This window comes from Delphinus delphis, chromosome 10, assembly GCF_949987515.2.
Source record: "Delphinus delphis chromosome 10, mDelDel1.2, whole genome shotgun sequence".
Taxonomy (NCBI): Eukaryota; Metazoa; Chordata; class Mammalia; order Artiodactyla; family Delphinidae; genus Delphinus; species Delphinus delphis.
The window spans coordinates 24,862,893-24,879,514 of NC_082692.2; the positions used below are offsets into that span (position 1 = coordinate 24,862,893).

Below are 16,622 nucleotides of genomic sequence, written 5' to 3' on the forward strand. Positions count from 1 at the left end.
AAAAAAATACAGACACAAAGAAATCCATATATAGTATTTATGATTCCATTTATATGAAATACCCAGTATAGGCAAATTCACAGAAACAAAGTATATTAGGGGCTGGAGGGAGGGAAAAATGGGTGTAACTGCTTAATGGTTATGGAGTTTCCTTTTAGAGTAATCAAAATATTCTGGAGCTGGATACTGATGAAGGTTGCACATATTGTGAAGGTAAAAATACCACAGAATTGGACAGTTATTTTTTTCTTTAAATAAAATTCTAATGGATAAGAAAATTAAATACACTTTGATTACATTCCTTCCTAATTTTGATTGAACTCAGATTTGAGACATCATTTCAGTAATTATATACCTTTCTCATCTTAGTAATAACATCTTTCCCATTTTGCATTCTGCCATTGAGATTTCTCTCTTCAAGAAACTGTAAGATCAGAGTCTAAAAAGGCCTGAAAACTGTTCATGATTTTTGGTTCCCTTTAAGTTAAAACAACAATAAGAATTGGACACTTTAAAATGACTAAAATGATGAATTTTATGTGTATTTTACCACTACTGGAAAAATTTAAAAACTAAATAAAATAAATGTTAAAATACTTGTAAAATAATAATACTACAGTATTACACTACATAGTTTCAAACATAAGTTTATGAGTTTAAAAATAGAGAAAACATATCATGACCCAAAAGAGAAAATTCCAGAATGCCGCAGATGAGTAATCCTCAAAGGACAGCTAAAACCGTGATGTCTGCCTTCCTAGAAAGCAGCAGCCTGTCATTTGCAGGTATTCCTCATTCACACTTCAGAAGATTTTAAGACTTCTTCCAAATCTTTATTTCTTCACATTCTTTCTTCTCCTATGTGTGGCTTCTCTCTTTTAATTCATTGTGACTTTTAAAATATTTTTATTTCCGTTGCATTTTATTACTTGTGTTGCATTAATTGCTTATGTTTATTCTATAATTGTTAATTTTAAACTGTGTGCTTTTTTCACTCTAAAACAGAAATTGATATTTTCATAAACATCACACATAACACATTTTTCTCTTGGACTAAAATTTCTGAAAAATTTCCTTACTCCACATTCTTAATTAACTTTCTGAAAAAGTCTGGTGCAGGAATTACACACTTTATGTGATTTTCAAGATTATGTCTTAGTGATCAGATTTTTCTCCTTATATTCAGCTGTATTTTCTTTACCTCATTTTAACCATATTTTTTGTTTTCTCACCCCCACTTGGATAATTAATTGTCACTTTCCTAGAGAAACCGATCAAATATTTGATCATTCCTTGCACTTCCTCCTCTAGGCTAAATTGCATTTCCCATTGGATTTTCTAAGGGTCTTTTATCACCAGATATCAGATTGTGATCCATAGGCAGGATATCAGAGAGCTTGGGATATGATAGGTCACAGAAGGGATCAGTCTCCAGGTCAGATTTGATGCCAGAGTAAAGTTAAAGCCTCTTGATTAGGTAAATGGGTGATCGTGTGAGACCCCTTCAAGCGGTTGGTGAAAGGGGAAAAGAGCTGGGACTTAGAATATAATCCTGGTTTCCAGAATCCAGGGTTATTGTTTTCCTTGGAGGTGTTTCTGGGGCTCTCTTAGGTGCAGGGAAAATGTCAGGAGAACCTACAGTAGGGGACCAAAGAATGAAGGGGGTCCAGAATTTCAGAGAAGAAAATTAGGGGGGTATAGATAAGGCACTTGTTCATGTTATAGAAGGAGAGACATCCAGAAGTGTAGTCCAGAGAGATTCTAACCTGTCCCAGAGACATCTTCAGAGAGCGGAGGCTTAGAGGAGAGGAAATGGCCCAGTACTCATTTCCATAACAACTCACTGCCCGAACCCATTCTCAGTTGACACAAAGATGACTCCTTCACGACACTGTCCTTGACAACACTCAGGACCCATACTCTCCTGTCCCTAACCTCCGCTTCTTGTAACCACCTTCCTGAGATGAGCCCCTCCTGGCCCATCACAGTGAGGAGGCCGTCAGATCACTGTAGTAAGTCTGGCTGCGTGACCGTCTGTGGGCTACACGCTCATTTCCCTCAGAAAGGATCAGTTCTGAGTGAGCTGTATTTGGATCCAATGTCTCATTCACTGCAAAGAAAGAAAATCCATTCTGATAATAATCAATACAGGAATATTCTAAAATATCAATTTCATGATATTAATATCCAAACAGGAAAACAAAAGTTACAATGACTTAAGAAATTTAAAGTGGAAGAACTTTCTAGGGCACACAAAACAGCCTATCAATACATGAGAAGTCCTTCACTGGCAGAGCAGGAATAGCCAATAAGCAAGTCGCCATATTTGTAATGATCTTAGTGAAATGTTCATGCCAACAAAATCCCAGTTAAGTCTCAACTTCAAAGTGAGGATGGCTTTGCCACTTTTTTTCTTCCTCTCCCTTAACTAAATCACTTGGGAATGTGTACTGGGAGATTAAATTATTGTCTTTTAATTCTTTTGCTTCTATTATCACTGTAAACTGAGCTCTTTCAGCACTGATCCTCAATTACATGAATGTAAGCCATCAACTCTCATGTTTCATCAATTATTGCCTATCCCCTGAATGTCTCTGTGCTTCAGTGCCTGCTGAAAAGAGAGGTTAGGGAAAGTGTACAGTAAGGCTCCCATCACAAAGTGTGCTCCACGCTGTTTCTGTTTTCCTAACTTACCTTTTCTACAGCTCTTCCTCCAGATCAAGCCTACAGCCCCAACAAGAGGAAGCAATCCCAAAATAAGCAGTATCTTCCATGAAAAAGTCATCCCAGGCTCTAAAATGGAAACCCCAGAATCACATTAAATCATGAAACTGGGAAATTTTCAAGATCGTTCTTTTCATCTGAGAGCTCCTAGACTGGAGAGGAAGGTGAGAATTAGTCCTGTCAAGAAGAAAGTGGGTCTGCTTCTCCCTGCTCTGCAGAGGCTGAGGAGAGGCTGGGGGTTTATGCTAGCTTTCTTGTTTGCTCCTCTCAGAAACACACACACACACACACACACACACACACACACACACACACACAGAGTTCTCCCCCTTCTCTTTTCCAATTATACCACCACAATCACTGGAATAATGAGGGCAGCAAAAGGATAAATTTACTGAGTCCACAGCCATGAAGATGGTGTTAAGGAAAATTAATTTCTAATCCAGAAGAAAACCCATCATGAGGGGGAAAAAATGATGTCATTGTTTTCACATTAGAAGAAAAGAGATTATAGATATAGTGATGATAGAGTCAGTTCTTGGAATTCAGTAGATAATAATGTAACCATATAACCTTAGGGCTTTAGTTGGGAATTTCAGGAAGAAACTCTAAAGAGTAGAATCTCTAGGTGTCCTGAAGACCAGCTTTGCAAGAGATAGCAAGAGACTTCATCAGAAAGAAAACATAAAAAACAAAAAATAGAAAAGCAATAAAATGAGTAAGTTTGGGTTGGTCTTCATATTTATTTCCCAAAGCTGAGAGGAGCACATGGAATCACTAACCTGAAGGAGAAAAAGTTGTCATTTTCTCCTCACCAAGAAGGGGGTTGCTGATGGAGCAGGTCACATTCACAACAGAGCTGCTTTTGACCAGTAGAAATGCCTCCACATGGAACAGGCCCTGGCTGCCTTGAGTCAGGTCCTGGGAAACTGATGGTATTGTCTTTCCTTCCATGTCCCTCCATTGCACATGGGGCTGTGGAAACCACCCTTCTGAAGTGCACTTCAGCTTTGTTTCTCCATCCTTCAGTGCCTCCATGGAGATCCGAGGGGAAGAACCCAAACCTGGGAATAGAGATCAAGGAAGGCAATTTAGAGTCTCTGCAAGTGGTTACACAGTCAGTGATTGCACAGAGGGGGAAGAGAAGGGTTCAGAGACTTGGAGAAGAAAGCAAAGCTTAGGGGGGACTTATACTCCACTCAGGAACGAGACTAGCTGGAGCCTTTACTTGTCTCCTTTTGTTTGCAAATTTTTATTTTTATGCTTTGTATTCCTAAAATCATTCTGGGACAGATTAAAGGATACAATACATTTCAAATCCAATTTTTTTTCTTCTATACCTGAAACAAAATAACTTTGACCAGGTAGGTCATGAGTCACATAGCCAGAAAAATAAAAAATAAAAAAGACAGAATATCCTCAAAGAACAAAATCTTATAAATACATGCATCCAATGGCAGAAAATGATGAAGTTCATTAAAAGTTTTAACATGTGCTCTCATGGATGTTTTCTAAACATATTTATTAATTTGAATACACCATCAATGGGAGAAACAAGTAGATTTTCCACAATTTAGGCAATGTCCTCAATGGCATTTGCTAACCTTGGAAAATCAATTCTCACCCACAAACATAGGCAGTGGGAAATCATGATGCAGGGATTGATTTTGTCTTTCCTCCTCCGTCCTGCCAATACTGTCAATATTTATGATTTTTGCTTATATGGTGGATCTAGTTTAGCCTTCAAATCATCATGCTTCCTAATAACTACATATTTCCCAGAATTTTAAAAACACACTGAAATAATGAGTCCTGTGTACTTATGGAGTAAGAATCTCACATTTTACTAGGTGTATGGCCACTTTATGGAGATCCTGGGAAGGATACAAATTTACACACAAAGGATCAAATCTGGTCCTTTAGGGTTTGTGGACTTTATGTATTTATTACAGCTCCTGCACATGGGAGAGTTTACTAAAAATTTGACGAGTGAATGGACATTAAGAAAATTTCAGGTGCCAGAGAAATTTTCCATGAACTAGCAAGTTAAAGCAGTGGGAACAAATGTTGATTTCAAAACATCTATCTAGAATCCTTACCTATGATCTTCAGATCCAAATCAGCCTCCTGGTAGACACCATCTTTTTCAAAAAGGCACTGGTACTTCCCATCATCTGAAGTCCTGGCATTGTTTATCTGCAGGGTCAGCCTCCCCTCATTGATAGCATCACTCACCAATGCAGTCCTCCCTCGATACTCGGCCATCTGCTCTCCAGCCACATCGTCCCCATCCATATAGACATAAACAGCAGGATAACGGTGTGATCGCACCCACCTCACCTCCATGCTCTGTGCATCAGTCTTTGGGGACAGGGAACAGGTTAATTGTATGTCTTCTCCCACTCTGACAAGGATGGGCTGGGAAGGTCCAATCACTTTTAAGGAAGCTGTTAAATACAGCAGACAAAACGCAATGGAAGATCCAAACTGGAGCAAATAGTGTCATCAGTAAGAACACCTTGAGTAGGGTTTAGAACCCAGGGACACCCCAGGGGAACCCTGAGGTTCAAGGTCATCCCTTGGAGAGGTAGAGGTTTGGTGGAATCAGGATAGAGGTTGTCCCTATTCAAGGCAGAACCATCCCATGATGTGTGTCTGTCTGAAAATTATCACTAACAGAACCCACACCTGCAGCCCCTACCTATAATCTTATTCAGTTTATAGCCCAATAAGAAAATAATTTTGCAATTAAAATCAAATTAAAATTTTATCATTTTAAATTTGCACAACCTTAAACTACTTCTTAATCTGTGTATGTCTCAGCTTCTTATACCATAAGACAAATATATCACTATCAAAATCATAAGTGTTTACTGGAGTTAAACAAAATAACCATATAAAGAGTTTGATGACCATGCAGTGTGAGTGGAGCCCTAAGATTATAAGACTTGAGGTCATTGGAGCCAATCCCACTCTAGACCTTGATAATGGGAAGGGAACAAAACTGAGTCAGGTGGCTTTTTAGTAATGAAATGTGAAGAAACCTTCCCTAGTTTGTTTTATAATACCTTATAAGTCAGATCCAGCCACCGTATTTCAGTTTCCCAAGCTCCCACATATGTGGGGCGCTAAACACACAGCAGTCAATGTTCTCAAGTGATCTTGAGAAATGTTATAAGATCAAGAATTGGGGAGATTGGCAAAATACGAAGCACAAAGCAAGAATGAATACATAAAAATGAGTCTAATTCCCCCATTATGAAGAATGGAGATTTTCTCTGAGGGCTTTCCTGGCTTTTCCTGGACCCAACTTTCAGTTCTCATCAGGTCCTGGCCATGTTGATTATGCTCTATACTATATTTAGAGTCATCCTTTTCCATCAAATGGTAGAACGTTTTTACCATTCTAATGCTGAAGTGTAATGATCATTTATAAAGAAATACAAGCATAAATTTGTAAACTGTCTGGACGGGGAGTCAATGATCAAAGGCAAAATGTCCTCATTATGTATTTAGCCAAAATATTCTAGGTACTTCTCTAGAGAGGAAACTCGTTGCCAACATAATTTTAATTTTCAGATCATTTCATTCTATTCTTGCTAAAATTTGACTCTCAGTTATATCCAGCATGTTGTTTGCTTTGTTCTTCAATTTTACCTAAAACATATTATCTCTACTTCATATGTATCTGTTTAAATATAAAGACAAAAGTAGGAATCAGAAGGAAAAAAAAGAACCAGTAGTTAGTTTGCTGCTATTTCTCCATCCATGTATCTTATAGTAATAAAGCAGACTGTTTCCTCATCTCTGTTATCCATATGAGGTTTTTTTTTACTCCTGTCCATGATCTGTGGTACAAATCAACTCTCAAACTGAATTACTCTTCCAGAGATTGGTAATTAAGAGCTAAAATTGACTGTTTCCCAACTGTAAAATGATGATAAATCTATTCACCTTTAAATTATTGTAAGAAAAGAAAATAATTCCTGAAAAGCACTTAGCATCGTCCCAGGCATGTTATTACCATTTCAAAAACTTAGTCATTATCTGTATAACCAACAACATTATTTGCCAGAGAAGGGAACTAGGATTTCAGTCTCAGGACTTCTAAGGAAATCTCGGTTCACCAGCAGCCTCTGAGCTCTAATTCACAAGCTCTAAAAACACGGAGGTAGCTGTGAATCTCCTACTCTACTCTCTATTAGGAGCTCACCCTCAAAGCTCCTGAGGGCACAGCCCTCCTCCTGACAGGGAACCCACGGAAGCTTTGTCTTTTCATATTGTTTCAATGTGGGCCCAGAAGGTGTGCACAACTTAGAAACAACAGGACATCAGATTGTATTTTGTGTGCTAGGTGTCCAATGGGCATGTCAATTTGGTTCAGATAACTTAGAGAAATGAGTCTTCACTTAAATTTTTCTTAAGGGACAGAGACGTGGGTCAACCTGCCCAAACACTGGCTTGGCTTTCTGATCTGTAACTAACAAGCTCTGCCAGCCAAGGTTTCTGTCCTATCACAAGCAGATGTCACCTGGGTGGGAGGGTATCCAACTTGGAAGGTAAGACTCGCAGATGTGCACTCTCTTCAAACTGTGGAGTTACCTTTGACCATCCCAAGGCCCTTTCCTTTATCTTTATGGTCCAAAGGGGTCCAAAGTGTCACACTAGACTCTGACAGAGATTGGGGTGTGTTCGCCACCCTAATTTTCCTCAAAAACTCCTACATGGGCCGAAAAGTGTGCTTAAACTCACCTAACATGTGCACAGGCACGCACCCACATAAGCATATATTCCTGTAACAGGTGACTTGAGGGAAAGCAGAGTACTGATGGAAGGAGAAAACGAGCAGGTAGGGGGCAGGTTGGTTGTCATGGGCTGGGAGAAGAGGTCACAGAAATGAGGAACAGGAGGAAGATGATAAGGCAACAAAGGAGAAACTGAAAGAGGTTCAAAAATCAGTTGGTTACTGTTTAAACCACTTATCTTAGGTACAGTAAAATCATACCTGCAGTCCAACTATTAAGTAAAGAAATAAAAAGGAAAATGATCACCCCAAGCACAGGGTCCCAGGCTGCATCTAAGAAAGTCACAGCTCCCTCCCGACAGTGATGAGGTCAGGCTTACTGGGGTGAAGAGCAGGTACAGAAACCGTAGCAGGGCCAGAGGTTGCAGGCGGTGGGTGAGGACCACCAGTTATCATGACGGCCCTGCTTCCTCGCACTAGAAACTCACACTAGGGCCTCCAGAGCTGGGCCAGCTGTCCTTTGCCTTGCCCTACACACTCCCTTTCCTCCCACCCAGAAGGCCAGAGCTTAGGTCTGCACCCATTTTAGGCATCCATCTGAGGCTCATTGGGGTCCCATGAACACTGAAAGTGGCAGGTTACGAGGTGCAAAGGTGCCTTCAGGAAGCTGCACTTTGCTGGTCCCTCTACTACTAAATGTGAGACTTGGGAAGGTCATGCCTCAGTTCCTCATCTGGATCACGAGGTGTCACCTTCTCTGTGCACGCTTTGTCCAAGGAGCACCACCCTCCCCTGGAGAGGACGGAGGCTCGTGTATACTTGTGAGAGCCACCACCTCTACTTACCCAGCTCTGTCTGGAGTTTTTCTGGAAAAAGAATGAAAATAACATATCAAGGAATTTGGTCTAAGGGAAAGGAGAGAAAATATTTCCCCAAAAAACCCCCCAAAGTTCTACATCTTATGGAAACACTTGATTCATACGAAAAATAAAATGTAAAAAAATAATGATTTTTCCCCATCCACCTCCTGGTGGTCCAGCTGTTTTTCCCTTTCTCTGCACAACAAAAATGCTCTCATTTCTACCACCCCATGATTCTGCTTGTTTCTGCTTATATTTAACATATTGATATTTAACTATTTCATAAAAATAATAATATTCTTTTTACAAATGCATGAAAAGTATAAAAATATATGGACATAGACAATTATCACCCATAATTACAAACTGAGAGATATATAAATATATATGTATATGTTTTGCAATTATGTATATATATGTATTGTTCCTTTTAACATTAACATATAATATTTATTTTAACTTTTTTTCCTGTATCCATTTATATGAATAACTATGTACTTATTTCTTTATATCTAAATGTAGAGGGTGTCCCAAAAGTCTTAGTGAAATTTTAAGTTATTTAAAGTCAATAATCTTTCCATGATTGGAAATATCTATTTATAGATAGATAGATGACAGATAGATAGATAGATGTAATCTTTATCATTTAAGTAGTCCATCAGGGGAATATTTTCAACCATTAAAATTATTTGAAAATACCATTTTTCATCAATGCTATAAGTAACATAAGACACTTAACACTCCACTGCTGTATTGGGTTTTGGGCTGTTGTTTTTGTTGCTATTTATAAATGAGGCTATGATAAAGATGCTGCTATGGAAGCAGCTGTCTCCATCTCTGATTATGTTCAGATGATAAAAGCTCCTAGAAGTAACTGGCACAAATACAGCACAAGAAAACATTTCAGTTGAAAGAATACAGTTGTATTTCCTTTACAAGGTAACACATACTTGTGAGTAAAGAAAATTAATAAAGAAAGAAGAAAAGGCAGAATCTGAAAGAAACTGGAATGCCATTAACAATAGCTATATAGTGTATATATTTCCAGCCATAAATGTTTTATAGTTTTTAATGCATATTACAAAATATTAGATATTCTTCTTGATTAAAAAATATTAAGTGCTATGGAACAGTCCCTGCAACCTTTCCTGCTAATCAGAGCATCTTGGTCCTAGAGGCAGAGCACTGACCTGGGATGGAGATGTCTGAGCCCCTCTCCTCAGTGAGTGTGGGGCTGTGGATAAAGCAGGACACAATCTCTGTAGAGACATTCCTGACCACAAGAGTGCTTTCTACATAGAACAAGCCATCTTCATCTTGGATGCTATGCTTAGAGATAGTCAGCAACTTTTCTCCCCTGATGTCTTGCCAAGAAATCTGAGGTTCTGGGAACCAGCCTTTTGCAGTGCACACAAGCTGGAGTCCGCTTTCCACAGATCCATCCACGTGGATGTAAGGGTCAGACCCCAGACCTGTGGTGGAAAGACACAGCCCTGAGTCCCGAAGCCCATGGAGGCACAAATCACAGAGGCTGGGAGTCCAATGACAGTGCATAGGGAGAGAGCAGAAGTTCAAGGTTCTGGGGAGCAAAAGATGGCCCAAAGTCCTCTTCCCATTCAAACTGGAGTTCACATATACTTTATTTATACCTCAGTCTGGATCCTTAAATTTTAGCACATGAGCAGTATTTTTATTCAGACCCAGACATGAAAATAAGAGAAAGGGACATAATAACATTTTGCTTGTGTCTCTAGCACGGCAAACTAAGATGTGTTAAAATTTACTCACGAACTCCCTCACACCACAGACTCTGCCTGTTTCATCTTAATATTATTGTGTCAGGCACTTTGACTTGTTGGATAATATCTTGACTCCAATTAAATAGAATATTTAATATAAAGTGAGACATCATTTCCAGGGAGAATATTCTTCTCATTTCTTTTGTTGGTGGTTGTGAACTTGGGGTGCAAACAGATAATCTGGGTCATGTAAAATGGGAAGCTTCATGTTGAGTTTCTGTATCTAAATATTCTATTCCATGGGAAAATGTTGTCAAGACATCCCAGTTTTATATAATCATGAAATTCTTTCTCTATTCAACACAACTCTCAAACCCAAATGAAGAGGATTCTATTTTCCATAGATGGTAGTTCTGTCTCTATCATTTGCTGGGGACAGAGACACCTTTTCTTCACCTAGAGGCTTAGAAAATGCATGGTTTCTTTTCAAGTGTCCCTGATAGTGAAATGCCTTAGTACGTGCCCTCCCCACTCCACATCTCAGAAGTATGTGGATTCTTTCATCCATCTTGAATCAACTTGAACATAATAACATTAATAATCATACATAGGTGTTGAGACAAAATGTGTTAGGGAACAGAAAGAGGTCACATCAGCCAGAGATGTTAACATCTCCAGAGAACTATTTCCCTGATAAGGCAAGTGGATTTGCCTGATTTTCTCTTTAGCACATGGAGGAGTTATTCCTGCCAGGGAACCATACGATAGTTTACTTTTCAGATATTTGTTTCTCCACAGAGACATCCTTTCTTCAGTCTTTCCCTTCTTCTGACTCTGTCCTACTTTGCTAACACAAAAACACCATGCAGACCCTTGTCACTCACAATGGGTATGTCCCCAAAGCATCTGTGAACCCCCAATTCACTGAACACTAGTGTACAGTAATCTCCATAAAAGCACCATGTTCTTAACGTCTTAGTCTCATCACTAACTTTCTAACTTGAGGTGGCGTTACACAAAGAAACAATGTGTTCACATCTCAGTGACTGTGTACTTGAGGCTGAGTAGAGAACATGGATGCAGGGCAGTCCGCTAGGGTCGCTCACCCAGCAATTGACTTGCCCTTGTGCACTAGCATATATGGCACAAATTCTTGCCTCAGCAAAACTGCTAGTGACTACATGTCATCAATGTTAAATAATCCTCAAGAATAGTCAAAACTGTGTAAGTTAAATTTGGGGGAATTGTTTGTGAGTTCACTTTAAAGATTTCAGAACCACCTGCCTCCAAATGAATCAGGATAGAGGACTGGACAGGAGCAATTGCCTTGATGATTCAAAGGGAATTCTTCAATTGGAACCAAGCTTAACACAAATTAATATACTTCTTCTGAGCCCCTATGTCTTTTCTGAGATACTCACCCGCTACGTTGAGCAGCAAGCTTGTTTCTCCACAGTAGTTTCCCTCTTGGAAACGGCACCAGTACTGCCCATGATCAGATGGCCGGATGTTGTGTATCTTCAGAGCCACACTTCCCTCAGTAACGTTGTCCTCTATCCACTCTACCCGGCCTCTGTACTCCTCCATCTGCATCTCCGTCACCTCAGCTCCATACCGATACAAAAATACAGGTGTGCTGAGCTCTGAGTGGTACCACCTCACCTCCATGTGCATCGTGGTCCTCTTAGGGAGGAGCTGACAGGTTAGTAGGGCATCTTCCCCGACCATGACCAGGGTAGGATGGGCAGAACCAATCACTCTAAAGTCATCTACAAAAGAGTGACAAAGAGAAACCGGGAAATGCCAACTGGAGGATCAATATGACTGCTTTGGGATGTCTACTCTATGAAAATGGGGGCACCTGGAGGAGGGAAAGTTTTATTTGCAATGTTTTAGAGAAACCCAGCATTATGATTTGCATCTTTGGTTGTACAGAGACAATCTTGTGTACCGAAAATAACATGCAGTTCAAAAATTTTAGTGTGATGGGCTTCCCTGGTGGCACAGTGGTTGAGAGTCCACCTGCCGATGCAGGGGACACGGGTTCGTGCCCCGGTCCGGGAAGATCCCACATGCCGTGGAGCAGCTAGGCCCGTGAGCCATGACCACTGAGCCTGTGTGTCCGGAGCCTGTGCTCCGCAACGGGAGAGGCCACAACAGTGAGAGGCCTGCGTACCGTAAAAAAAAAAAAAAAAAAAAAAAAATTTAGTGTGAGTGCTAAATCTATTACTTACCAGCTGTGTGATTCAGGGGCAAATCCATTATTCTCGATGAGATTTTAAGATTTGCAATCTCAATTTATTCATCTTTAAGATTTTAAAACCACCGTCTCTGGGTTGCTTTTATTCTCAAATAAGTTAATGTGTAAATTGATTTTTTAATTGGGAACTTTATTAGTTAGTGATTTATTTTATATTTTACAGTGATTTATTTTCTAGTTAGTAATTTCACTTTGGTGACTAACATTGTAATCACTTTTCCTAAAATTTAGATAATAGATTTATTCAATAGATTTTTCAGCTTTTCAGAATTGTTTTTGTCTTGTCCTATGTAATAAACTGGGTTTGTTTTGCTTTGTTTTGTTCATTTTGTTTTTGTCTGGACCGGGCAAGACTCCAGTTACTGGGGCTATGTAAAATGCAGTTTTTGCAAGGACATTTTGTGGTGGATTAAGGGTAGTGATTAGTGAAGTAAGTCAGAAAGAGAAAAACAAATATCATATATTAATATATATATGTGGAATCTAGAAAAATGGTACAGATGAACCTATTTGCAGGGAAGGAATAGAGACGCAGATGTAGAGAATGGACATGTGGACACAGGGGGAAGGATAGAGTGGGACAAACTGGAGATTAGGATTGACATATATACACTACCATGTATAAAGTAGATAGCTAGTGGGAGCCTGCTGTATAGTGCAGTGAGCTCAGCTCCATGCTCTGTGATGACCTAGATGGGTGGGATGGAGGGGAGGGGGGGAGGGAGGTCCAAGAGGGAGGGGATATATATACACATATAGCTGATTCACTTCGTTATACAGCATAAACTAACACAACATTGTACAGCAACTATACTCTGTGTAAAAAAAAAAAAAAAGAAAGAAAGAAAGAAAAAAAGGCAGTGATTAGTATAAAGAGTTCAAACCTTCCAATAAAATTTTAAGTCATGTTTGACGTCTTCTTTATCTACAAATTGAAGAGCTGTTTAATAATTCTGTATGTTCCTATGCTTAATAATTTCATATGTCATGTATATTATGTTTTTTCTCATCCTAAAATGCTCCAGGGCCATTTGCACTTTGTGCAGATCCAACCCTCCTAAGAAGGAACTTCATCTCGTTTAGTTGATGCTCAACATCAAGTAGATGGTGCTCAAAAGGTCACTATGGAACATAGATAGACGTCTGCTTGCATTGTGTTGATGGAATCCGAATATAAAGCTAGAACTGAAGTCATACCATTTGCGTGACTTCTTTTACAGGTTAGGAAGGTGCATCCCATAGCAGGGAGGGAAGCCTCACCACATCATATAGTTTCTGACAGTGTCAGTCTGGAGCCTGTGTCTTCTGATGTCCTATCCAATGTTTTTTCCCACCTTGCAATCCTGCATTTTCCTTGGGGCTCTGATATTACCCACTGACATTGAATTTTCACAATCCCTTTTCAAGGTACAATATTTTGACCAACAAAATTCAGCTACTGAGATTTCCAACCCCATTTCTTAGAAGTCTCCTTCTAGTTCCTTTTTTCCAAGTACTTTTATGCTGTTTAATTTATGGTAAGAAGCAGCCACTTTTTTCTCACCCCGGAAGTGTTGTCCTAAATAGAAGCAGGAGAATGGATGACTTACCATGTTCCAGGTACTGATTCAAGTGTTTTCTATGTACAGCCTGATTTAATCTTAAAGGCTGTGCTAAGCTTTGAGATGTAGGTAGGTTGTTATTCTTATCATGAAGATGAGAAAACTAAGGCAGAAGGTATTCAAGTAACTTTCCAAAGGTAACACAGCTGGAGGTGGAGGAGCCCTTTTTATAACACAGGTGCTTTGACCCCTGAATCCCCACTCTTAATATTGTACTAGCCCTTTTGAATTTAGAACTCTGCACCCAGACTGGACCTCTGAGACACTCGAATATGCAGTAAAGGGAAGAAGAGCATCCTACCTGACTGCTTCATGCTGAGCAGTACAAAGAAAAAGGAGGCAACTACACCAGACAGACTGTACCCTGGAAAATCCACCATCTTCCCTGGAACAAACACAAGAGAAAATATGACTGTACCTAAATGAGGCTGTAATACAGCAAGCACTTCTGTGGTTTCCAGTGGTTACGCAGACATAAAGAAAAATCAACATCAACACCTTCCACAATCAAATGATGAAATGGGCTTGGTTCCCTTTCTCTGCATTTATCGATCATTTCCAACCTCTTACTTACTGTGTTGTACTTTAACCTATTTGGGGTTCCCGAGGGAAGATTTCTGATTTAAATGAAAATGTCTTCTGGGCCAAAGGGACAATAATATTTAGATAATTTTTTAAAATCTCCTTAGACCCATTTATTCCGAGCATGCAGAATTTCAGAGACCTCCTTCCAGTCCCTCCTGCAAAGTCCTTCATCTCTACGGTCTCCAAGATGTAAAGGAAAGAGCAGAAAGGCTCTGCATCCTCATGCTATAGCCAGGAAGCCATTACTAGGCCCTCGGGAGGACCCAGGGACAAGGGATGCCTTGGAAAGGAAAGGAAAGAATAGTGGAAATGGTGATACAGAAGAAGACTGGCAAAGAAATGACTTGAATGACCTTTCAGTATCATCTAGAAGACGTATAGAAATGAATTTTTAAAAATAGCCCAACTGGCAGAGATGGGCAAACCCAACATGCCCATTGTACCAGCATTATAAAAATATTTCTACACAGGGCTTCCCTGGTGGCACGGTGGTTGAGAGTCTGCCTGCCGATGCACAGGACACGAGTTCGTGCCCCAATCCAGGAAGATCCCACATGCCACGGAGCGGCCGGGCCCGTGAGCCATGGCCGCTGAGCCTGTGCGTCTGGAGCCTGTGTTCCGCAACAGGAGAGGCCACAACAGTGAGAGGCCTGCGTACCAGAAAAAAAAAAAAAGTTTCTACACAGATTTTAAAAAGATTTAAAAACTTTAAAAAGTTTTAAAACTACCAGGAAAAAAAAATAGAATGCTAACTTTAGTTTTGGAAAATGAAAAATTCAGAGTGAAAGACGTCTAAGACTTATTCTATCTGCTGTGTCAAGTGTTTATGGAAAGAAAAACTTGCTTCACACCAAATAGAAGAACCTGCACAGGAGCAATGATAAGTTACTGCTTCTATCACCCCGTAAACTAATGTCAGTACGATCTTATAGAGTGGGGCGGCGGGGGGAACAACAGTCATCTGAAATGGGGATGATGAACCATGTGGTTCAGGAGATTATTTTTACTCCATTATGACTATTTACTTTCTAAAGTGATGCATACTTTCATCTAAAATATCTCTAGGAAAAGTGATACAAACCCAGTCACAAAGCCACAATACCTGAAAGAGTGCTCAAATATTTACGGAAAATTAGACTGAGCATTAGAAGATGGCACAGAACAGTACTAGTTTGCCACTTGAAATAGATCAGTCATGTCCCCTCAGATGAAAGGAAATTGCCTTCTTGACTCCTTGACTCCTCCTGTGAAAAGCAGAAACATGTTATTCCACCAAGTAAAAGCAAAGAAAACCCACAAAGACCGTGCTAAGCTTCACTGCCCTTCCCTGTGAGATAAGAAGTACTCACACTTGCTACAAACCAGTTTATAGGTTTGTGTTCCTTTAGGCTGCTTATGTGAAAGCCAAGGGGAAACCTACAAATGCCCTCTAGAAAAAAAGCTGTCCAAATAACTGAAGCTTTTGAAGAAATTGTGAAAATGCATCTTAACCTTCAGTGATGCTCAGAAAGAGATTTGTGAGAGAGTATAACCAGGGTGAATAAATGCCTTAGACCAGGGTTCTCAACGGGGATGGAGATGGTTTTGCCCTTGAAGGACATTTGGCCAATGTCTGCAGACATGTTTGGTTGTCACACCTCAGGGGAGGGGACGCCCAATGGGTGTTAGCCAGGGATGTTGCTAAACATCCTACAATGCACAGGAAAGCCCCTACAGCAAAGAATTACACAGCCCAAAATGTCAATAATGCCAAGGAAAAGCATTGCCATAGACCATCAGCTGTCAGCGTGCTGAAAATCTTTGGCACTTTTTTTGGTAAATAAATAACTGGACTCACATTGTAAGCGTTAAATCAAAACATTTTAATCATAAGCTTTTGACATCTCCACGTTACGACTTGAATGTAAGCCAAGAATCTTCTGAAACCGCCATTGATATTAAATATGGTAAACTTTGATATTGTCAAGTGATATGACCTGATATGCATGTGTTTCATCAAATTCTCAATAATCCATGTTTCATTTAGTTTTCTGGGTAAAGTGCAACTGTTAAAATGAGGTGATAAGTGGTGGTATTTAGGCATTGGGTAAATAACAATTCCAGATTTCA

The 16,622-nt window shown here is 39.8% G+C and overlaps 1 protein-coding gene across 1 annotated transcript; it reads right to left on the bottom strand.

Annotated features, from left to right (window-relative positions):
* Window positions 1-796: 796 nt before the first annotated feature.
* BTNL2 (butyrophilin like 2) lies at window positions 797-14,308 on the bottom strand. Its single transcript, XM_069541071.1, has 9 exons — window positions 14,230-14,308; window positions 11,489-11,836; window positions 9,519-9,800; window positions 8,314-8,334; window positions 4,824-5,171; window positions 3,507-3,788; window positions 2,695-2,793; window positions 1,578-1,604; window positions 797-837 (listed from the first exon to the last, which is right to left on the bottom strand). Exons 1-9 carry the CDS (start codon window positions 14,306-14,308, stop codon window positions 797-799), a joined length of 1,527 nt encoding a protein of 508 aa, XP_069397172.1.
* Window positions 14,309-16,622: the final 2,314 nt, after the last annotated feature.

Coding starts and splice junctions, on each gene's coding strand:
- BTNL2 (XM_069541071.1), bottom strand. CDS start 14,308: ATGGTGGATTTTCCAGGGTACAGTCTGTCTGGTGTAGTTGCCTCCTTT. Junction 2,794..3,506: donor GACAACTTTTTCTCCTTCAG/GTTAGTGATTCC, acceptor TTTCCATTTTAG/AGCCTGGGATGACTTTTTCA. Junction 838..1,577: donor GAAACACCTCCAAGGAAAAC/AATAACCCTGGA, acceptor GAATGTGAAGAA/ATAAAGATTTGGAAGAAGTC.